General features: G+C 40.5%; 1 protein-coding gene and 1 long non-coding RNA gene across 2 annotated transcripts in view; both read left to right on the top strand.

Annotated features, from left to right (window-relative positions):
• snx33 (sorting nexin 33) overlaps positions 1-13493 on the top strand; it is a 20628-nt gene extending 7135 nt beyond the window's left edge. The window contains exon 2 of the mRNA XM_008411186.2: positions 12758-13493. Within this exon, the coding sequence (XP_008409408.1) occupies positions 12758-13011 (254 nt within the window). The 3' untranslated portion in view covers positions 13012-13493. The remainder of the gene's footprint in view (positions 1-12757) is intronic.
• A 4194-nt stretch (positions 13494-17687) lies between these two features.
• LOC103465948 (uncharacterized) lies at positions 17688-22970 on the top strand. The gene is made up of 3 exons (XR_533885.1): positions 17688-17774; positions 20551-20715; positions 22679-22970. It is a non-coding gene; the product is annotated as an uncharacterized LOC103465948 (long non-coding RNA).
• Positions 22971-24131: the final 1161 nt, after the last annotated feature.

Genomic DNA, 24131 nt, shown 5'->3' with positions numbered 1-24131 from the left:
TGATACTGCAACAAAAAAATAAGCTTATGTACAAAGATTTGATCAACCTGAAACAAAACGGGGGATCAATGAGGAACGAAATTGAAACATGTAGATGGGAAATGTAGGTAGAAATTGGAGTGTGTCAGGTTCTAATCCTGAATAATGTAATTCCTATTTAATTCCATACAGCTATCTAAAATACAGACATTGCCCTGTGGTTTAAAAAGAAAAGCAACTGGGGTGTTGTGGTGGCACATGGGTAAGCACAACCCACACGAGGAGGCATTAGTCCWCGATGTCACAGGTTCAWTTCTCGGCCTGCTGACCTTTGTTGCATGTCTTCCCTCTCTCTCTTTTACTACTTTGCTGTCTTAGCATTTCCAAATAAAGGTCTTCACAGCCAAAAAATTCTTTAAATAATAAGAAAAGAAGCAGCTTATAAGTCCCACGATAGAAACGGAAAGACCTCATCTCCCTTGCCGTGGTTCCTGCAGGCAAGGAGTCATTGTTTGCCTCCAAGTGACCCGTGTGCAGCCTTTGAAGCGGCGGCTCTTGCGAGTTATCGAGTGCAATCATTGGGGTCAGACTGGCTGTCTGTTTGCACACTGGRCATGTGACCTGCTATCCGGGGCAGTGAAAGCAGAAGCTCTTTATCAGACGTCTGAMTTCTTCCTGCTGCGACAAGCAGAAAAACGGACRAATTTAGCCATTCTGTTGGGAAACAGTTTTATTTAACGAGGTTGACGCAGTTTGGCTGCTGTGGATGCAAAAAGATTGAAAGAAAACGATAAAGAAACCTTGTTTGGTTCTGTTTTTATTTGCAGCTCTGCAGGGAAAGTCTGGCAAGGCGTTAAGCCGATGCATAATTAAAGACAGCAGCTTTGAGTGCCAGGTTGCAGATGCTGTTACCACAGCGATGTGCCTTGTGATGGYCTGTTAATGTACATGTCGCCTCTGCAACTKTACATGCARAATGTGCMGACCCTGCCATAAATYGTCATCAGTTTGTGTGATACCAGCAAAGAGATTAAAGCCGCAGTTTTTCAMTTTTATAACAAATATTTCTTTACATATTTGTTGAAACTGTCACTATGTTGTGACAGTTTGGTATGAGAYGGATAATCTGTGAAAAAAAATTTACCTCAGTTCTTCCAGTGCTAACCAGAAACAATCAATCACATCCTTGAGGCGGGTCTTAGTGCTGTCAATCATGTTTGTGKACTTTCTGCTACGCTACAGCTTCTCCATCATCAGCATTTGTAGACRCTAAGGCTGGTTAGCATASCCACCRATAATGGTTTTAGTGGAACTGTGAGTTGTTTGTCCATTWGCATGTTWACCAGCGCGTACAGGAGCTTGATTGATAGCACTAAGACCCTCCTTCTTACTCTCATTGGTTGTTTTCTGGTTTTTTGAAGACCTAGTAATTGCTGGAGCAGCTTGATTTGTTTTTCACAGATTGTGTCTCATGTTAGACTGTCACAAAATAGTGACAGTTTTAACAAATATGTAAAAAAAAAACATTTTTTAGTAAAGGTTACATACTGCAACTTTAATGACAGTGGAGTGATGCTGTCAGCCCAGCAGTCTGACGCCGCTGCTGGGTGGACTGACCTGAACACTTCCTCTACGGAGCGGGCCTTCTACCTACTTGTATAGTAAAAGCTGACTGAAATGCACATGGTCAAACAGGTTTGTCAACAGAACGGAGCGCTGTTGGCTTCATTTGTTGTTCATGCTTTGATCAGAGTGTGGCTGCATCGTATGTTTGTGCGGTGTGCTCAGAGTGTTCAGACTCTACTTTGTGTGCCTCCCGCCCCCGACTGATTTGCTAACAGTGGAAAATGTTAGATGTAACACAAAGTGTCTGTTTAATAACCATGCTTTTTGCATCCTCGTTAAATCCATAGTGAATAGCGACTTTTACTCGAAAGCAGACTTTGGTGAACCCAAATCTGCTTTTGTTTAGTTTATGAAACGTGGAAAATGCTTTTGAGTACAAAGTAAGCATTTTCAAAAAAAAAAAAAAAGTGACCCAAATTCTTTTTCCGAGAATGCTCTTATTCTTCCTATCTTTTCTTCTTATTATTGTTTTTTTTCTCCATCAAACTCAAAAGATTTTTTTAATCTGGATGTTGTCTTTTAATAAGGCAAATTTGCCTGAAAAGTTTTAACTCTACATTSGTTTATACACTCATTTCCTTCAAAAAACATCTACCTCATTACATCTTGGTTTATTGATGGGCAGCTAAGAAAAAAGCACTTTATATAGTTTGTTTTTAAAATATGTATTTCTTCTTTCACCTTTGAGTATTTAAAAAATATCCAATTTCAACCAACATGAAAAAAWGTCTTGAAATCACTGCTGTACACCGCAAAAATACTAAGTATTTCTGTCTAGTTTCTAGTGCAAAACTCTTAGTACACTTGAAATAATACAAAACTGACATAAAATTAACTTTCATCAAGACGTAGGAGCCTGTTTTTAGTCAATAATTCCCTAACATTGATGAAAAAGTAACAGKTCCACTGGAAAGTATTTGTCACTTAGCAACTTTAGCTGCATTTCCATTACAAAAATGTGCAAAACTTTGTCAATATTCCACTAATATCGAAAAAAACAAATAAAAAATTGCGATTGCGGTGTTTCCATTAAATAAGAAACCCAATTAAAATAACACGTTTGTTCTCACAASTAATTAACAAACATGTCTAAATGGTAGCTTAACATATTCTGCCGGTTTCTTGATAAGATGGAGTTTTGAATGCTTTAGAAAATAAGGSAATTACTTGATTCATAGCACATATCCTTCATAGACACTGATCAGGATTTTGATCACATCACTAGCTTGTTCAAAGATTTTTTTGTCCACTTMTTGTCACCATGTGGTAGCCTGAAGAAGTATTTCTGTGATCAATCAAAATCATTTTTGCAAGAGGTAACGTCACGCCACGTGTGTAAGACGAGAGCGGGCAGTCACACAGGGCGAGGTTCGAGACAAACTGAATGCAGACATGTCACYATAAACAGCCTTCAGCGTCCTTTATAAGTGATGAACATCATTACCAGGGTTAGCATGGTGAGAATTGCGCGCAGCTGTTCCTGGACAGCAAATAGACCATCACTTTAAATGGGAGATTTCCAACYGACTGCCAACATTTTCAAAGCTTACACTGGGCAACTTTGATGTAACATATATCAGCTTCCTGAAGCTTCTCTTGTGCTTCTTCACCTTTAATCTCCTTTAATTGACGSCAGTAGCTAAATGTGTCGTCATCACTCAGTACTAACTTCCTCAGCGAAGAGGGTTGTTTTAAAGATATTTAGCTTCCGATCAGATCAGATGACCATCAATCAAATGCTAAGTCGGCGGTTTTACTGGTCACCGGCTGAGAGTTTTACGAAACACACAACAAAGTGCGCCAAAGAGCTTGAGGTTGATGACGCTGTTTTAAGTTTCGATGCATTTAAGGCCTTGAGGAGAAAAAAAAAATCTGTCATTTAAATCATCCTTTACAATAATTATGTAATCTTCCAACAGAGTTTAGACTTCAGGTTTAACAAAACCCCAGAAACAAACAAAAATCAACCCCCTGATTACTTGCYAGCTAAAGCCGTCGTCATAGAAACACCATCATATTGGTTGCGGTCACCATCGAGACAGGACATTGAGTCATTTTTTTCTGTTAAGATGGATAGACGGAAAGATATTTCTCCGATTGACCAAAGATAATTTATCACAGGAACATTTGCAACTCCATTAATTATCTCTTGCGGCCGTTGCAGCACTACATAACTTTAGAGACAGGAACATCTGCTCTGTAACAAAAGAGTTGATGTAATGGCAGACAACGTTTCCCTCGGAGGCGATTTGAGGACATCTGAAACGGTGTAGAAATGAGCTAGAGTATTGATAGTTCTTTTGTTTGATGTGAGATGGCATCAAACAATTGATTTTTTTTTTTTGGGATATATTTGAGTCTGGACCAAGTTTGAAAAGCAGACTGAAAATAAAACAAGCCAAAAAAAAAAAAAATCCCCAGGAGCAGCTTGGAAATCCAAAATGTGCTTGAGCAACTTTTGATCTCCCTGCGAAACGAATCCCTTTGGCAGGGAGGAAACGTCGGGATAAACACAAGGGTTGTTAGCGACAATGAATTACAACGGATTTGTACTGTGAAGCATATCTGAGCGAATCCCTCCTGGTAAATATCACGACGGCTCTGATGTCTGGCACGTGGGGACGGATTGATCCTGTAGTGTGTGTAAATTCAAAGTATATGAAGAAAAAAAAAAAAACCCTGTAACATCTGTTGAACATCTCTGCTCATGGCTTTAATTTGGAAGTTAGAGATATGAGCTCCGCCACTTTTTTGGGTGCTCGTCGTATATCTCTGAAGCTCCGGCCACGGTCGACAACATTGAGGAGGTAAAGTCACTCAAAGTCCACARGAATGTGGCAAGTCATACTCAATACTTCTGGTCACGTGAAAGCGGCTCTGCTTTCCGTCACAACCGGAAGGCGTTTGTTTTTGTCCGTACTGTTTCACTGTTTGTAGCAGAAATAGCTCTGAAACTGCAGCTGTGCTTTATATGTTTATGTCCTCAGCAGCTAAATGATACAACTTTTAGCTTAGTCAGCAGATTTTTGTGTTTCCTCCCTCGGCSCCCCCCAAAGGCTTTTAAGGCCTGCTTCATACTCTGGCAGAGATTGCCGAGTCCTTTTGACCCCAAAGCGCATTCTTGAAGCCTCTTTTTTTTTTTCCCCTCTTCTTTTCCCCTTAAGCTTTCCTCTTTCGCTTAATCTCTTTCGCATATGATGATCCATGTACTTCTTGGCTTTTTTTCTCTTCTCTATTACCTGCTGATCTCCTTTCCTCTCACGAAATGTTTCAAAGTTCAAGTTACTGACTAAGGCGATATCTTGTAACAACCTACGTTTATTTATGATGTACTGTTATCTGTATCTTAACAGAGGTCGTTATTTTTTCTCATAAAAGGAAAAAAAGCAACCTGTAAATCAGATAGATCAGTCAAAAGCTGCTGAATAAACTTTGCTTGCTTAGGCACGTTTTGTACTGGCAGCTTTTCATACTGAATAAGTTCAGTGAACTTTATTCAGGCGTACTCTGGGTGGATTCACACCAGCTCTGTTTGGTGCAATTTAATCAAACTCCAGTTCCTTTGCCTAGAACGTTTGGTTTGTTTGGGGAGGTTTGACTGTGTAATCAAAGTCTTAAAAAAGCTGGTCCACCTACGTGCCTCGGTCTCGGTCTGCTTTTAGACCGGAAACTGCTCCAAAAGCGGGAAGCGGATCACAGCGCAGGGCCTTTTGGGTAAATGTAACCAAAACAAACGTGCAAGTCTAGTGCTTAAGAAATGGTTTGGGGTCTTTTACCAATGACAAAAGAGAAATCCTATAATTGCTCAAATCTGACGACACTCCATTTATGTTCTTTGTGTCTTTGGAGGTTTTCGTATCGTTTCCTTTGGCGGTTCTTGGTGTGGCGCCACTGCAGTCAAACAGGTTTTTCAATTAATTTGGGCCGTTTGACACGGTGCAATGAGAAGCAAATCGTAGCAGCTGAAAGTGTAACAAATGTTGCAAGTTTGGTCCCCAATCGAACCGAGTCAGATGTGAAAACACCTCCAGTCATCACTGCGTACATTTTAACCAACCACAATTTGAACTTTTACTTGTCACGTCTTGCTTATACTGGTTTGGATGTTGGTTTGACCGATGGCTGTAGGCAAGAGGAATCTCCAGTAGAASTAATCTGGATTACAGCGAATCTGAAGAAGTCTCTGATTGAAGATGTTATATAATCTCCAGAGATGGCTAAGCCTGTGTGAAATGAAGCCTACGTTCCCCGATTGGCCCCTGGTTTGGGTTTCATCTGCTGTGGCCTATCCGCTTCAAGTTTTGACGATGCATTGTGTTTTCTGAGACTGATGTTGTTGCTTGTGAAGATCTCACAGGTTCCACAGTGGCTGAAACGACTAGACCAGTCCATTGGGCACTAACCACCTTCCCACGTCCAAAGTTAGCTAAACCAAATCTCCTTCCCATTCTGGTGCTCAGTTTGAGCTTCAGAATATTGTCTTCAACAAATGCATGGAGTTGCTGCCATGCAAATTACCTGACTTGCCATTTTTCTTTTTACTGCCAATTGAACCAGTGTACCCAATAAAGTGGCCTGCTAAATTTAGCCTCCTGGGTTACCAAGTGGAACGCCTACCTGCTAATTAAAGACATAGACGGTACCATTACACAAAGCTGTGGCCTGACACAGTTCTTTGTGTGCCCCGGTACTTAGACATACACGTAATGTTGCAAACGGTGAAAGCGTTTAACAAATGGCTTATTTTGAAGCAACTTATCGGAGTTCGTGTGAACGATGGGAATGTTTGGAGTGTGGCGGACACAAACCTCAGACTAACAGCCGAGAAGAAAACACATTCTTCTCAGTGAAAAGCTGCACCACGCTGGAGGATGCAAAACAAAGCTAACTAACTTTTTAAACAAACACCCTTTTTGAAAAGACTTGCTTTCCCAGCCTGAAAAGATGCTGGGAGATGCTAAGATGCTCTCCAGGATGTTTCTTAGCTACCTGTGGAATCTCCCACATATATGGGAGGTATCTGCATCTCCTCCATTAGTTTCATCCTTCCTTTGGACAAGCAAACACAATCAGGACTTTTATCTGTCGATCTGCAGCACAGTTTCCAAGATCTTGCTGGGACATTAGTCCTTTAATCCTGTTTTTCAGGTGACGGAAGGCTGATTTTGTAATCGTTTTTATGTGACTCTGAAGGTTCAGTTCTGATTTCGCGCCTGATCACTAGCTTCCAGCTGTAAAAGTTGAAGCTGTGTGCTACCTCTTGACCGTTCCTCTTTAAGTTCAAAAAAGTTGCAACATTTTTATGAATATAATTTCTCAACTGCAGTTAAAAAAAAATCTTCACGTCTTCAAGTTATTTCACTCATAAACCTTTATTAAAAACTGTGTTTAAACTCTTTAAGGAATACATCCAATGCCAAGATGCCCAGACCAGAGTTAGCGTAAGCTAGCTAGAAGCCTGTTCCAATAGTTACCTTGTCAACAGTGCAGGTTGTGGTCATGTTTGCTCATAATTAGCTGTTATTTAGACATGTATGATAACATTTCCTCTTTCTTTATAGAACAAATTTGCATTTCAAATATTTCCCCTTATACATAGCTAATAACAGGGGATTACAGAGAATACATTTTGCATAATTTTTTTCRCAATTTCATGCCAATTTGAACAAAAAGGAAAATGGAAGGGAAAGGGAAATTCTTCATCACATTCAACATGCAACAAAACTTTGATTTTATTTTTGTTTTAGCACATATGTTAATACATTGTTGATCACTTCTGAACAATAACACACATGAGTTGCATTATGGGCAGGTGAATGCTCCAAGGCCTCAAAGTTTATTATAAAACCAGCACTTTAGTATCAGGAAATAGAGTTATGATTTCCAAAACCTATCAAGAACAGCCTTATGTGTACATTTCAGAGGTATATAATGTCAATAATACTGAATTAGCTATTGTCCGTGATTGTTATTATTATTAAGTTATGTGTCATGACTTTAAGTCCCCAGTCAGCGGTGACGTACAGATCAGTCACCACTGACTACTACGCACGTTTCAGATGTTTCCCAGAATGAACACAACACCTGGTTCAGTTTGATGGGTAAATAACAGGCTTCTTTCTGCAAGCTGCTGAGGGAATCCATTGTTTTGAATCGTGAGCGGGGAAACGCAWCCAGAGCCTGCGGATTGGCGTGCGATCCCAGCCGGAGAAAACCCCACGATCTCTAAAAGCAGACCMTTTCGTTCTGAAATGAATATGCGCCTCTCTGTTTTGTCTCGCTTTATTTGCCTTACTTGCGAAGCAACAAAGAACAACATGTTATCAGTTCCCAGCAGTGCTCGACGCGGACGTCAGCCTTCGCTCTSACAGACACAGACGCACTCAGAGCTCTTTACTTTTACTGGTCAGGAGTGTTTTTTGTGGCAGCAAGCCTCATTTGTACTCCCTTTCAAATGTTTACTTGTGTGTCCAATGAGAATAACAGTCACTAATCTTATTCAGTCACGTTAGGCCTTTCGATGTTTGAAGTGTAAGAGGCCTATTCCCAGATTGGTTTATTTTATATACGCTTATGAGTCACTCTGGTTGCGCAAAATCCAAATGGCTTTTTTCCCCCTCGCCCCCTCAAATGGTCTACGATTTTGTTGTTGTYTTTCTTTTTTGTAACTTGCATATTAACGTTGTAGAAAATATTCTGTATTTAAAGTCTGTTTCAGTCAACTGGTTCATGCACCACTAAATATTAWCTTAAGAGCTGAACATGCCATGTCGTCATTCTTCGGGTATTTGTCCCCTCAGCTTCTGGGAACTAAAATTGTTGAGCAATTTCAAAATGGAATTTGAAAATGGTAACAGCATGGCGATTATCCACCAGAGCTGTAGCTTTGTTTTTCGCCAACTTTAATTTCTCAAAGTCCTTATTGAGCTCAATTTAATCTACTGAGAACATTTGATTTTTTTTTTTAAGAAAACCTAAAGGTTTCTACTTTATGCGCTGATTCRTGTTGGTCTGCCACATAAAAGCTTCATAAAACACACTGATGTCGTCATGTGACGGAGCGTGAAAAAGGCATGTTTGTTTAAGGCATATAAATACTTTCGCAAGGTGCTGCATGTACAGCTTACTCTTGGCTAGTGAGGAGCTATTTGAACTTTTATTGAAAGTGGATGTCAGCTAGTTTAGCTAGTTTCTAGATCTGTAAGGAATCTGCTGTCTGAGGAGAAAAATAAAAACTCAATTGGAAATCAGCCACTGGGGGAATCGACGGGGAAAAAGCTGTCGGCACTAACGCTRAAGTACAAGTGGACCCCAATCTCAGTCTGGGTTGTAAACAAATAACAGGAATTTAAAGGGTACGTTTCATTGCCGGATTTTGTTTTTGTCACAAAAGGATAAAAAGACACATGGATTTACGSAGCGCTTCCTGTAGCTGCTCTGCTGTGACCTCTGGCCCAGAGAGGACTGTGGGAATCTTGGAAGTCGGTCAGCCATGGGACTGTGATCCTATGTAATCCCAACTATTTTCCTCCCCTCTGCCCCTCYAACATACTGGAACGTCTTTCTTAGTTATCCAAGATTTTTMARTTTTYTTTTCTGCTCAGGTCGCATCATTAGCTGTAAGATAAAGCTCCTAAGTGTCTAGGTTTGATCAGTATTGTCAGGTTCGCAACAGACGTTTTTACTGCTAGCTTYAATAGCAAGACCCCTGATGACATCTCAAAGCGTTAAATCATTGATCATTAGCAATGAGCAATGATCATTGCTAATGATKCAAGACAGAACATSAGAAATCTGTCTGATACAAGACAGATTTTCTTTGAGATGGTCTTAGAACATGAAGGGTTAGTGCTTGTTGATGATCTGCCAAGGGACACACAGACTGTAGAATCAGTTACTCGGCCCGATCCGCCCAGAGCCAGGACACGAGTCATACTGACAATCGGATCGATTGACTTAGTTTTCCGTGACTTGGAGAATGGATCACACAATTTCAAGAAGAGCTTTTCTTCTTTAAATGTTTATGTCTGCAATCCATGTGAATTACAATTAATCACATCCACTTCTGCAGTCACCAAATGTCACCTACAAACTATTCTGGTCCAGGGCGTCGCGTGGCGCAGCTTTTAGAGCGGTGTAAAGGCTACAAACCTTAACGCAGTCGTCCTCGGTTCCTCTGCTGCTTTTCTCTCCCTTTTTCTTGTCAGATTACAATCAAATAAAGGCCACTAGTGCCAAAAAATTCTTAAAATAAAAAAAWATATATTTTCTCTTCAATCACTGTAAGCAAAACAGACCACAGCAGATCTGCTCTTGTTGTGTGTCATCAACAGGACAATGAGGAAGATGTCCCTGGAAAACATTGATCCTTAATTAATTGGGAACATATTTGCTAGTTAATTTGATTTGTTAGCTAATAAATTAAGAATTGTTTGCTAATTTGCTAGCTAACTTTGTTTAGCTAGTTTGCTAGCTAARACTTAGTTAATTAGGAATATATTTGTGTATTTTCTGATTATATGTTCTCCATAGCGTGGTTAGTGGTTAACGTTTAGATGTGTCTCTGCTTCAACATACCTGAGTCARGTAATGATCTAAATAGCAGGACTCTGGAGAACTTCACGGCATACTTARGAGGTAATTCAGGCATCTGATTCAGGTGTGCTGGACCAGGAACAAGTTGCAGGTTGCAGGACTCCGGCCCACGAGGCCCGGATTTGAAGACTCCAGATGTTAGACCTTTCAGGTTGTGGTCGCTAGGTCCAGATTGAAACCAGATTAGCCAGAATTTACTTTCCATTCTCATCAGCTCTGGAGCAAACTCCCTGAAAACMTTTTTGCTCCTTTAAATCAGGACTAAAAATATTGCTTTGGATCAGAGAATCCCACTCGTGATTTCCTAATCTTTTCCCTAAGGTAGAAATTGAACAGAGTTCGGGCACAATTTGTTTTATTTTTATTTTGTGTAAAGCACTTTGGGTTACCTTGTCGTATTAAATAAGGCTGTAAAACTATGTAAATTGTATCAGTGTGTACTGATAAAACCTGCCAAAGCCCCTTTGCTTCAGTTCTGTTCTTTTTGTGTCATCTTGTCTCTCCATCCCGTCTTCCACCGGTGGATTGCTAATATCTTGGCAGCACACACCCATAAATCTTTTACACGTTGAACTTTGCAGCAGCTTGTCTGGTTGGGCAAGATAAACAAATCTAGCTACTTTTCACTCCCCTTGATTGTGGAGTAGTTATTAATTGGACAATAAGAAGCTGATAACTTTTTCCAGGAAAAAAAAAAAATGTTTGTTTTGCTTGTTGAAGTCAAAGATTGTGAGATTTTAACTCAAGATTTTCTGAAAGGACGCCAACATTTTACCATCAAGCAGAAACTATCTTCCTCAGACGACATTTAGCTTCAGGGGGAGACGACATCAGGCCATCTTTCTCACATCATTCTCTCTTTTTTTTTTCTTTCCAGTCAGGAGTGCTTTTCCTTTATGTTCCCCAGACGTGCTCTCTGCTAAAACTCATTCTCGTCTCCTGTGAAAGGCAGATCACACGAATATAGGTCAGCGCCACAGACTGCAGTCCACACACACACGCACGCATGCACACACACACACACACACACACACACGCACACATCTCCTCCTCCTCTACTGGAATGGGCTGCGAGTGCTGTTCATGCTTTCCCACACTTGTGCCAGGCATTCCAAACAAAATGTAGCGTTGCATGACTTCACAGATTCGGCTTACGGATGCGAGAGCAACTGGATCGTTGTAAGATGGGGACCTCCCCCCCCCCGTTTATCCAGACCAGACCGTCTCTGCTACCTCTGTAGAGCCCGATTGAGCGAATCTAAATTCGAAAGTGTGTTTCCAAATCAGATTATGCGCAACTAGGACAGACTCGCTAATCTGTAAAGCGTCGTGGCGACGTGCCACTGGGCTGCCGTGTTCTGCTCAAGGAAAGTGACTTCATGGCAGCGTGGGCGGATGTGGTTTGAACTTGTCCTCATTCCACTGAAACAAGAYGTTTGGTATGCAGTAAAACGGGACGAGACGGTGTGCTTGATGTTCTACCTTGATGTGGAGGGTTACAGTGTTTGTCTGCATCCATACAACTGCAGCACTTGCTCTACCACTGAGCCGTGTCGCCCCGCGTAGGCGTTTCTTATTGATTCATAAATGTTCAGCTGCAGCACAAAGTCAGCCTGGTAAAAGCCAGCCCGTTGTTCTACGCTTCGCTTCGTCCAGAGCAGGGGCGTCAAACTTGTTTTCATCTTGGGCCAAATGAAATATCAATAAGAAGCTGTTTGTTTCAGCATTCAAAAAGTGTTTCTCAAAATTAAATGATGTGAACACCTTTTTACGCCGATCAGTCCAGACAGGATTTCATGATTGTTTTTGTGTTTTTTGTTTTTTTTGCAATCAAAATCACAGATTTTGTGGTGCTAGTTTAGAAATGTTTGTGAGGAATTTTTACGATATTTGCGCTAATGTGTGATGTTAAATGTGACTTTTTATCAACATCAAGTAAGGCTGCGGCAGCAATCAAACAAATTGACCAATTGACCAATTTTTGAGAAATGTGGCCATTTTCTTTTGGCCAATTTTGAGAAAAATTTGCAGTAAAGTCGGAAAATGTTTTTAATTTTGCATGAATTTTCCAGATTTGTGAAAAACTGGAGGGACTTATTGATATAATTTGGAGTCTAGAGGGCCACATTAAAAGCTAAAGCAGGTCAGACATGGCCCCCAGGCCCCTGAAAACTGATTTACTACACTGGTAAACTTTAGGGGCGACTTGTCTTGCTTGCAAACTTGTCTTGGAAGCAAGACAAGTTGAACATCGTGGCAACTTGATGGGTTGAACATCGTCAGGGGAATTCCTCAACCTTGAGTTGTTCAACTTGTTTACATGACAACAGCAGGACGATAGAAAATAGCAAATACTTTGCTGGATCTTGTTAGCCTTTGTAGCTGAAGCCACAGTTCACACCTGTTTAAATGGACATTTTTTTAAAAATCCTTAGAAAGATATCRTCATAATAAAATKTTGTGAAGTGAAATTATCTCAMTTCTACTGAACTGACTTGAAAAAGCTCCGCTTGCTAACGTGAAAATGTAATGTTGTGTTTCCCGTGTCTCGATGCAGGCGCCTTCGCCAAGGTGAAGGAGAGCCAGCGGATGAGCGACGAGGGGAAGATGAACCAGGACGAAGCGGACGGGATCAGGAAACGCTGCCGGACTGTGGGCTTTGCCCTCCAAGCAGAAATGAGCCACTTCCATCAGCAGCGAGAGGTGGACTTCAAAGACATGATGCAAGCCTACCTCAGGGAGCAGATAGCCTTTTACCAGCGTGTTGTCCAGCAACTGGAGCGTACCCTGCGCATGTACGACGGCCTTTGAACACTCCAGACTCACTCCACATGCCAAAACTTCAAGAAGCAAAAAATGAATTTTGACTCTTTTTTTAAATATATATATATATCAGGGTGCTTGGTGTAGACAGGAAAGAAGATCCAGTAGTTACTGAAGCGATGCACAAAGCCAGTCATTAATTCACAAAGAAACGTTTTGAAAAAGACTTACTGTATCTTTTATATCTAAAGGACACTTCAAATAGGCAAAGTCAGTATATTTTATATAATTTAAGTTGTTTATGACAATGAAAATTAAAATTACAGGTTAGACATCATACACATTCAATGTAGGGATACATAAATGAAGCCATAAAGTGGGTCCTGTGCTTTCTTCTTCTTCTTTTTCTTCTTCTCTTAAAGGGATCCATGAATAGTTGTATCAATAAACTTTTACCGTGTTTCCCCGATAGTAAGACACCCCCGATTGTAAGACGTATTTGGAGTTTCAGGGGGGTCGGCTAATATAAGTTCGGGGAAACACGGAGGTATTGCCGCCTCCCTCTCATCTAGCTGCGCGCCGCCTCCTGCCCACATCCGCACCGTCCCCCTCTCCATACGTCACCGCGCCGTCCCCTGCACTTCCTTTTATAAAACTGTTTTGTGGTGAATACAATACTGTTCAGGTTGTTAATAAATGTTAATTTTATGGTTAAAACAAAAAATTCGACAATTTCTTTCCAACATAAGACATACCCCGAAAATAAGACATAGTCGGGCTTTTGGGGATAAAAAGAAAGTAAGACACTGTCTTACTTTCGGGGAAACACGGTATGTCACAGGGAAAAACAATACAGAAAAAATTTGTAGAGTATATATATATATTTTTCTTTTTTACATCTGCTTAGTTCTTACAAATTTAAATAAAATATTGCCTCACGGACGTTGCCATATTGTTTACACCGCAATGCGTTCTGGGTAGATGACGTATGCTTGGTCCTACACCACTAGCTCCGAACAGTAATTTTTGCGCTACAAATAACGTTGGATTCTGCTTCAGCTTGAACTGAAGCGCGATTAAATAGAAGACAACGGAGAAATGATAAGAGGAAATGAAGATGAGGAGGAAAAGGAGAGAGTCGGCCAAAAAGCTGTTGTTGGCTCTGATTTTGCATTAGCTCCAGCTAGTAGCGTTAGCTCCTCCTCCTCTGCCAGGTATACCTAGGGTTGCCACCCGTCCCTTAAAATACGGAACCGTCCCGTATTTGGCTGTTAAATGTAGCGTCCCGATACGGATGAACCGTAGTGAACCAATACGGGACGTGATTTGTTCCGTATTCTACAAATGTGTATGTGTAATAACAATAAAGAAGCACTCCCTGAGTACTTTATATATTAGGTTGCCCCAGTCATTGTTTCACTCATGATGTTGGTGTTGTGATATTGTGCCCAACTGCTTTATGGGTAATATAGACCAACCGACACGCTGCCGCCGCAGCACCCCCCGCCCCTCGGTTTTAAACATATAGGGACTGTTCCCTTGGTAACCCTAGTCGAAATAATCCCCTGCTTATAAGACTAGGATGACGCGCATTACTGGGCGTCCCTTATTTTGATGTCTGAAAGGTGGCAACCCTAGGTATACCGCATGTTAAAAATGGCGACCTCCATATGTGGAAAATATAATAAAGATGTAAACAATTTGTCAAAGTAATTATGAGTTTCTATATGTTACAAACAACAACTTTTAGGTTAATAAAAAAATTACAACATATTTTTTTAGCTAACATGCTCCAAGCTAGTCGTGGATCCCTTTAAACAAATCATGGTGACTTCTTCTGGGGTCAGTTCAGGCTGTATCTTACATAAAATGATTCTAAACCAAAAAGATGAAAAAAAAAAAATCAAACTTAACAGCGTTTTTTTTTTTTTTACATCGGCCGGTTAAATTATCTAGATTTTTATGTTTTTTCTGCTCAGTAATGAGGAATGTTACTTTAACTTTGCTGAGAGCACATCCTGCTCAGGTCTTGGCTGCTTTAACTTTCATGTCAGCTGTTGCAAAACGCCTCGGTGCGCATTGGGACTACTACAGTCGATTTTTTCTTTCAGTTTGTGCCTTTAGGGAAACTTTGCATTTTTTTTTTTTTTTTTTATATTTTGTAAGTTGACCATTTTTTTCTTGTGTACCGCAGGGGGGAATTGTTGGTATGAGCTTAGTGTGTTGGGACAAGTTTGCACATGTCTTTTTCATGGTCATAGTCGTGGGTTTGTTTTACGTCGTGTGGCTGAAGTCTTAAGATGAGTCAAAAGCTGTGCTTAACTCCCTGCTACATAGCGGAGAAAAACAAATGTATAACTTTATATGTAGCAGCAATTTGAAATTACGTCATGGAAACAGTGTAGAGAGCGAACGGGACACACTGTCGTATGTGCTGGATGAAAGGAATGGTAGCGCTCTCATGTCTGTACAATAAAGAGATATTACTATAGTTTGTGTGTTTTTTTATATTAAACTTCCTTGATATCATGTTTTTACACATCTGGAAGACCTGCAGAGCTTTTGCTCTATTACAAAGAATTATTCTCTAAACTTCTTCAAGCGCCTCATTTACTGACATATTTATTCAGCTGCAATATTTGGTGCCGTACAAGTGTGGTTCCACGGTTCAAGCTGCAATATAAGTGTTTTATGGCTTATTTAACACATTGAAATGAACTAGTTCATGTTTGCAGTTAATTGTGTGAAATCCAAAAACACTAAGACGAAAGTAGAAACGATATCATTTCTGTTTTCTTTTGATTCATTGGGCTTAGCAGCTCAGTTCTGGGAAAACTTCCCACAACGTTTATGTAGGAATGTGTATTTTATTAATGTTTCAACAGAAATTACTTGGGAGCATTTCTGAGGTCAGACAATGATGTTGGACATCATTCAGTCACTTCTCTTAGCGTGCCAGTCAAGGACTTCCACACCTCCAATTCATGATCGGCCTTCCTTTGTTCACTGACACGCCGTCATCTTGGAACGGGAATGGGGCCAAAGTTGGGGGTATGAAATGATCCAAAATGTCTTGGTACGCCGAAGCAATGAGAGTTCCTTTTACTGGAACTAACTCTTGAAAGACAATCGTAAATGTAGAGGACACTGGTCTAGACTCAAGTGCTGGATTTTATATACCTGTGGCCATGAATCTGAACATCTGATGGGTGACCCAGTACTTTTAGAAGTGTATATAATCATCTCAAACCAGTATGATGCAGCCACATAGGCAGATTCAAATTAAAGACATTAGAATTAGATGTTCCTACTTAGAATACAACACATTTAAACTGATTTTAAAATAGCTAAACTCGTCTTTTGCCGAACATTATTATTATTATATGACAAGAAGAATCTCCTGTCTTCTGTGTCCTTATTGAATTTTAGATTAGACATCTTCTTTCAGCCCAAACAGCTGCAGGGATGGTTGGTTTTGAATTTAAAGAAAGAGTTAGAACATATTTACATGCAGCGTCTGCTCCAAATGAGTTCAGTTTCCAACTTCCAACCGCAAAACTTGTCAGCTTTAGATGGAGGGTGTTTGTGATAACTGTAATAAAATCATCACCAAGTGATATTATTAACTTTAGGTTTTTAGTGGTGCAGTTGAAGCAAACGCTTAAATATAGCAATATGCTGCCTCCTGGTTTAATTATGGTCGGGTATTTTGACCTCTGTTCTTGGCACAGATGGCAAAGCACATTTTAATTGCTTGGTTTCCTGGTACCAACCAAACATTTATGCATAGTCTATAAATTTTAAAAGAGATTGAGGCCTGGGGCCATCCCAGAGTTTTTTTTTGCCAGAACTCCCTAGTTATGTTCAACCTTCAATTGTCCGAGTCAAACTTTAGATGAAAGAAAATGTGCTAGAAAATGTTCGAAAACCACCAATGGTTCAGCCGATTGTAAACTGGAACAGGCTAGAAAACCAGTATCGCTGTCCACGGTCACTTAGCCAGTAAGCATCAACATGGACTTACAGCGTATTGACCATCCGCTCCAACATTCACACCTTTGAACTGAACTTTGAGCATTGAGAAACATGGAATAAAGTTTTGGTCAAATAAGACAAGGGGTTGAGCTACTGAGGTAATTGGGGACCAAAATTGTAAAATTGGTTATATTTTCAGCTTCACTTTCACACAGCACAACCCAAACCCTCTGAATATGTCTTGAGCGCAACTTCCTTCTTCACAAAATGTAAAAAAAAAAAAGAAAAAAGAATGGAGAGCTTCAGGTTTTAGAGGTCTCTTTTGTCTTTGTACGATGGTGTACAAGGGCCACAGTACATAGAAAAAAGTTGTCAATTTCTGCCAAATAGAAGCTCAGGCATTTTCTAGAAAAAAACAAAAACAAACTTGGGCATCTCAATGTCTTTTTTTTCTAGAACATTTCAGTGATTCTCCAAAATAAAAACTTTTTCTGGCAAATTTTTGACTTTCCAAACTCAGAAATGTTCTTTCTTCTTCTTTATATTATATATATATATATAATTATTATTATTATTATTTAAAGGAAATGTATTTGTTTTCTATCTACAATGGCCCTAATACGCCGCAAAGATGTATTATTGTTCCCGCTAATGCTACGTAGCGTGTTTGTTTTGGGTGTATTTACCCATAATGCCCTGCAGTTCGCTTCCTGCTTTTGGAGCACACATTCCAACCGCGGCAGGGCAGAGTTCTGTTTCAGCCAAGTCAAGAGCTAGGTTAGCATCAGAGTTTGGTTGCTCGTTCCCACCACCTCAAGCGAAACCGGACTTTCCAGGTAAACTCACTGGAGATGGATACAGCCTTGTTTAGTCCAGAAATGTTTGTTACATTCCTCTGAAAACACCAAGTTAAATTGAAGTACTGAACGTCCTACGGCGGTGTTTAATGAGTCTTAATGAGACTTAATGAGTCTTCATTAAGATAAAACAGGGTTTGCTTTCTCAATGGCGTGTTCATGTGTTAAAAAAATGACAAATTAATTTCACAAGAACATTTAGAAGGGGAAATTAACATGTTGGTTCCTTCAAAAATGCTAACTATATTCCGTCATTTTAGTTGTAAGTCATTTGCTTGTCCTGTAAAAACGAGACGGGGAACAAACGGGTTGACGTCGCTGTAGTTCGTCCATGTGAGCAAAGAGATTTTCCACCAGACCACTGGCTTTGGTGGCGCAGTTCAAGTTTGCTCTCTGGTTTTGTAATTGTATCTGCTCCTCTCTGAGGAAAATGTGAAGAGAGCATTGCGAGAAAAAAAAAAACAACATTCCACAAAGAAGCTATCATGGACACCAAACACCATGTCTGAATATGTGCAAACTAAAAAGCCAGAATCCATCTGAAGGCTGTACTAACGCTGCATGATACGCAAAGATGTGTGAATTTGGGAGCCGCATGCCTCAAAGGCGGTTTTGAAGTAATGGATGGTGGTTTTAATATAGTCAGAAATGTCAGCCAGAGTTGGGTAGCAACTAGTTACATTTACAGAGTCACATTTACTTGAATGTCTTTTGGGGGAAAAAAAGTACTTTCAGGAGTATTCTTACTATGCTACTTTTTACTTTTACTTAAGTAATTTTAATATGACGTACTGCTACTGTTACTTGAGTAAAATGTATGTTTCCTCTACTCACCGTGAGTGACTTCAAACAATCTTGGTTTAACCAAAAGTTCACCAGACGCACACCTGCAGTTTTTGTCAAAAGTTTCCTAAGATTTAAATTAGAAGGGCAGTTTTGCGTAAAATGACTCTTTTTGAGCTTTACATTATGTTACAATGTTATTCTCGTCAAAAACATACCTGGAGTAGAGTCTTGATTCTTTTATGCATGTTTGAAAATTTTTTTAATCTCCCTTGGCAACCATTCAGCTTTGCGAAACGCCTGGATGGACCTAGCCCTGCCTTCAAGGCAAAGCTCCTCCTCTTTCTGAGGCACAGCTCTTCCTTAGAGCTGTACCGTCCAAGCTTCTGCCTCACAGAAGAGCCCTCACTCCCGACTCCCCCACTCAGCTCCTTCAGACTAGCCAGCAGCAATTAGCAAACACCTGGTAGAACTGCACATCAGCTGAGCTCGTTATATGAGCTACGTTTTTACCTTTACTTTAGTAAAAATATGTTGAAGTAGAGCCAATCTTTGGCTACTCTAGCCACCTCTGGTTTCAATTTTATGTCTTTCGTGACTTGTCCAGTTGACAAATGTCTTTACATCCCGTCACACCACAGCCACAAACTTCAGCGTATTTTATTGGGATTTAATACAATTGACCAACCAGAACCGCTTTCTAAATGGATTGAAAAAGCGACTCCACATGTTAAATCTAGTGGGCCCTTTTGTTGCTGTTTGCTTTTGTTTCTACACTGTAAATCAGATTTGTGACAACGGGACGCTGTTCAGCGGACGAGAGCTGTTATGTTTGTGGGAGTTAACATGCTGAGATGCAGATGTGGTAACAAAACACAAAGCCTGAAGAAGTATGTGACCGTCCTGCCAGAGGGCCGGTGGAGAGAGGTGTGTTAGGTTTGGAATGGTGAGGCCGATCTCTTTTTATTTTTTTTCCCCTGTTGTTTGTTTTGACACACATTGATTTACAAGCCACACTGTGGCTCTAGGCTTAGACAGATCAATGGATTATTAGATCACAACAACCATAAACATCCCAGAGAGAACTTTATTCGCTTGAGCTCTATGTTTACCTCCTAAAACAGTGACTTGTACTTGTTTTGCCACTTTCCATACCACAAATTCAATGTATTCTGTTAGGTTTTCTGCATGATAAACCAAAAGCTACATTTTTATCCTACCCTGCTTCATTTTTTTGCTCGTCAGTGAAAAAAACGTGTCCTAATTTACTGAATAGAGTCCAGCTGTGTGCAGTTTGGGTAAAAACAATTGGCCCGGTTAAAGTCCAGAGCAAAGTTCAACTGAAAGGTTGTTAATGTTAACTGGATGGCAAACGTTGCAGTCTTTAGATGTGCAAAGTTGGTACGAACGCAACCTAAACGGTGTTTCATTTTATTACAGCCAACGGTTGTTAGAAAGAAAACTATTGAATTCTTGTCATTATTTACAGTAAACGTTGGCCTATCATAAAATCTCAATAAAATACACAAGATTGTGGTTGTAATGGAAGGAAATGTAAAAAACTACAAAGAGTGGTAATGAGTGTTGAAAAGATCACTTGCAGGAGAAATGATAGACTAAAAATATACTTCTGAATAGTCCTTGAAGCAAACAACTTTAGCATAATGACACACTTTTCACTTTTTGCATCTGGAATACTTGGAAAAAGGGTAAAATTCTAGCTAGGCACATATATCAAACTATACGTGGCTTAAACTTTCAGTGTTTTAATTTTATTTTTTCAACCACTGGTATAGACTGAAATCCTTCAGTCCAGGAACATTTTATTAAAAATTTCCTTGAATGAGTCAAGCTCTCCTGCCGAGCCGATTCTTGGAGGCACTTTACAGAAATGCCAAGCTGCAGCTTGCAGATCTGGTACAGTACGTTCAGGTGGAGACTAATTTTCCCCCCCGGCTTTAATGTGTTCCAGATGCTCCAAGGGCAAACAGAAAAGGTTAAAAGAACGAGGTGGACTGCTCTGATGATGCCGAGCTCGTTGTTCTGTTTCCGAGCTATCAGCTTCTCGTTGAGCCGCTTAAAAAATCAAATCAAATCTGCGGCTAGTCAACGAAGGTGACTCGACGTTACAGAGAAGGTAAGGAAATCCAGATGTTTCTGTCCAAACTCGAGGCCTGGGTGGGAAGGTAATGTTTCTGGTAATGGGATGCAACTGGAGGTGATGTCACCTTTTACGGCACGCTCCAAAAGAAGCCGTCATCAAGTTCCCCCTGAAACGCCGGGGCTCGCGGAGGAACGAACGAAATCTAAATCTGACGCATAAATCACCGCGGGAATTAAGAGTGTTGATAGCTGAGTTAGAAAGCGTTTTCAGACCAATTAAGTTTATTCTTTACACACTCCTCCGACGCTCCGAGAGTGTTAGGGAAAAGCTAAAAAGGGGTTTAATGGTAGGGAAATTACAGCTTGGAGAAACTTCCAGAAACCCTTGAGGTGATGCCAGCTAACCGTGCACGGAAGAGGGGCGGGTGGGTGGGGGTGAGGTATGAAGAAACCGGGCACGAGCGCCCTCTCAGACGCTTTTTCCATCAGACGCAGCTGAATCCCCGGGACCAGTTGACAACTTCTTTCCCAAGGTGGCTGAAACGGATCCATCGCACTGCGTTCCGAATAAAAAAAAAGAAGGAAAGCCGAAGAAGTCTGGAAGCAGAGTTTAGTTTATTCGAACTTCATGGGGAAATGTCCAGCTCCTTTCAAATCTAGTCATAGTTGACAAATGCTCTCGAAAAACTGGAAACTTTAATGAATCAACCACAACCTTTATTGGCCTTTTATGTGACAAGCCACAATAACATAGTGGACAAATGTGAAGCGAAAAAAGCAACAAAACAGTTTTCTGAAAATTCTCCAAGTAAGAATCTGAAAAGTGTGGCCTAGAGGCAGTGGTGCCCGCAGAAGGGGGGGGGGAGGAGAAGGGCCCATATCTCCCTCTTTATAAATACTAAAATACTGTCCAACCCATTTGGCCCCCCAGAGAGTCATGTTCATATCATAGAAAGGCAGATAGTCATCTGAAGACATATGTAGTGATACATGTTTACTCACTATGAAATGTGAAAATGTATGTCTTCAAAAATTTGTTACAGAAATTCTTACAGTCTCACACCAAGCATCTGTTTCCAGCTTTTTTATATTCAGGAAGGTTTGAAAGAAGCCATTTGCTTCAAACTTAATTTAGAAACGTTAACCATGAACTGCTAAATGCCTCAGTGGAAGGATAATCCATTACTGCAATAAGTAGGCTACATACTACCTCGGTTTTATCCAAACGTCCATCATGGTGTTTTTGTTGAGCTAAATTTGCCTCCGAGTTCATTACGTTGACTCTCCTCATTAATGTTTTCACTTGCGTTTGTGACTCTGCGTAGTTGACCGAAGTACAAGACCATGTAACGCACTGCTCTGAACTAAGAGAGGCTTCGCCACCTCTACCAAAGGAAAACATTCCCTCAGCCTGGTGCTGCCACCATGTTTCACTATGGGATTGGTGTGCTCAGAAAAAACACAGAGTGCTAATTTCCTTGCCTCATATTCACTAGTGTTATCCAAAGAATCTCTTGAGTCCTTTCTTTCTTTATTTCCATAACATCCGAGTGTCCCTAGCAACTTTGAGTCTTCTTAAAGCAATAGCCTAGACCTCAGAGTAAGTAGTCTGTCTTGCAGCCTTAGGAGACACATGGTAAAAGCATCATGCATTAAAGTGGCAGCAGATGTCTATAAAAGAAAAAAAAGGACATAGTGTTAGGATTCAGAGTCTGTATGAATAGAAGCGCTACTCTGCTCTTCCCTCCAGGAGCAAACCTCAGTCTGCCTTAATGAAAAATCATTCTGTGCTCCTTCAGAAACATGTTGTTGGGCCCCAAGAGCACCACAACTGTCTGTATCAACTGTCTGATTGCAAACATGCATCACCCAACTCAGATTTTCCTCACATTCCTGAGTGATCCTGCCTGATGTATGGCTATATGATGTGTATAAAGTATATGATCTGTTTCATACGGCTGCTACTTTTTTGTCAACCGGACTATCTTGCCCTCCAGGCTGACACCGCTGATGTTGTTTTGATTCTTGGGACAGAGGGCTTCCATCTTTAGTGTCTGAAGGAAACGAAAGGCAGCAGACGGTCGAATCCGCACCACGGTTGAGTGTGGTAATCTCATCTCCCGCTTATCACCAATGTCACAAGGCCAAAAGCTCACGCTGAAATGTTTCTGTGGATCCATCTTATCTAGACTGGAAGGGATGTCCAGCGCTGCACGTTTAGAATATTTCACGAGATGTTTTGTCCTCGTTCGATTGTTTGCAGAAATTCCTAAGATACTTTGTTTGTGAGCTGCTTCTTCTTCTTCTTTGTTTTTTTTTTTTTTAGAAATTCATTTAACTACTGGAGGAGCTAATCAAATTTCACAATTTTTGATAGGCGTTTGGGAGAATATATAAAGCGACACTTAAACCAATGCTGCCAGGACATGATGGTTCTAAAAACAGGGGTAGAAACCAGTTGCACTTCTCCTCCTGTGTCTTGAAGACGTTTCACTGCTCAGGCACACACCTTCTTTGCTTCTGAACTTGGCTGGAAGTAACAGGCTTACTTTAAGTTGTAGTCAGAACAATCTCACTAATAGGATTGTTAAAGTCACTAAAGCTCCTTCTCTGCTGTTAAGTCTCACTGTAGCCGGCTAATGTATGATTTGGTTAAGGCCAAAGTTGAGTTCGTCTCTGTTGGCAGTAGTTGGGAGGTTACAAGGTTCAAACAAAGTCATGCAAAAGTATTTGTATCACTTGAATCTTTTCCACATTGTTCCATGCTACAACCACAGGCCTATATTGTAGGGATTTTATGTGAAAGAAATTCAAAGTATTGGTATGTTTGTTGGTATGTCAGAATCCACCTTTGCATAATCTAATCTAAGCATAAATACAGTTGTTCTGCCAACTCCTTAAAAACATTTCAGAGTATTAATGAACAATTGGCATCATGAAGACTGAGGGGCACACCAGACATGTCAGGGATAAAACTACAAAAAAGTCTGAAGCAGAGTTGGGTAATAAAAAGACTTTTGGTAGATGTTCTAGTTCAATAAAACCAAAGTTAAACCTTGAGAACGCATGCATAGTGATATTTGTGGAGGGAATCTCACTGGAAAACACACCATACCATGATGGAACATGGCAGTTGCTTAGACAACAACATTTTCAGGTGATGCAGTAGCTCAATCAAAGTCCAAACCTAAATTCAACTGAGAATCTACGCCAAGACTTGAGAACTAATGTCTACAGCAGTGGTTCTTAACCTTTTTTGAGGTACCGAACCCCCCAGTTGCATATGCGCATTCATTGAACCCTTCTTATTCCAACCCCCCCGACACAAAATAATTTGCGGTATTCTGATTTAGTATTGTAATTATATTAGCTGTGTTACCCCCCCCACACCACTAGAGGCAGTAGCAACCCCGAAAAGATGCGACTAAGGAGCAGATTGAGACTATAGAA

The sequence above is a fragment of the Poecilia reticulata genome, linkage group LG6 (genome assembly GCF_000633615.1).
Source record: "Poecilia reticulata strain Guanapo linkage group LG6, Guppy_female_1.0+MT, whole genome shotgun sequence".
Taxonomy (NCBI): Eukaryota; Metazoa; Chordata; class Actinopteri; order Cyprinodontiformes; family Poeciliidae; genus Poecilia; species Poecilia reticulata.
This window is presented reverse-complemented; position numbering and strand designations above follow the sequence as displayed.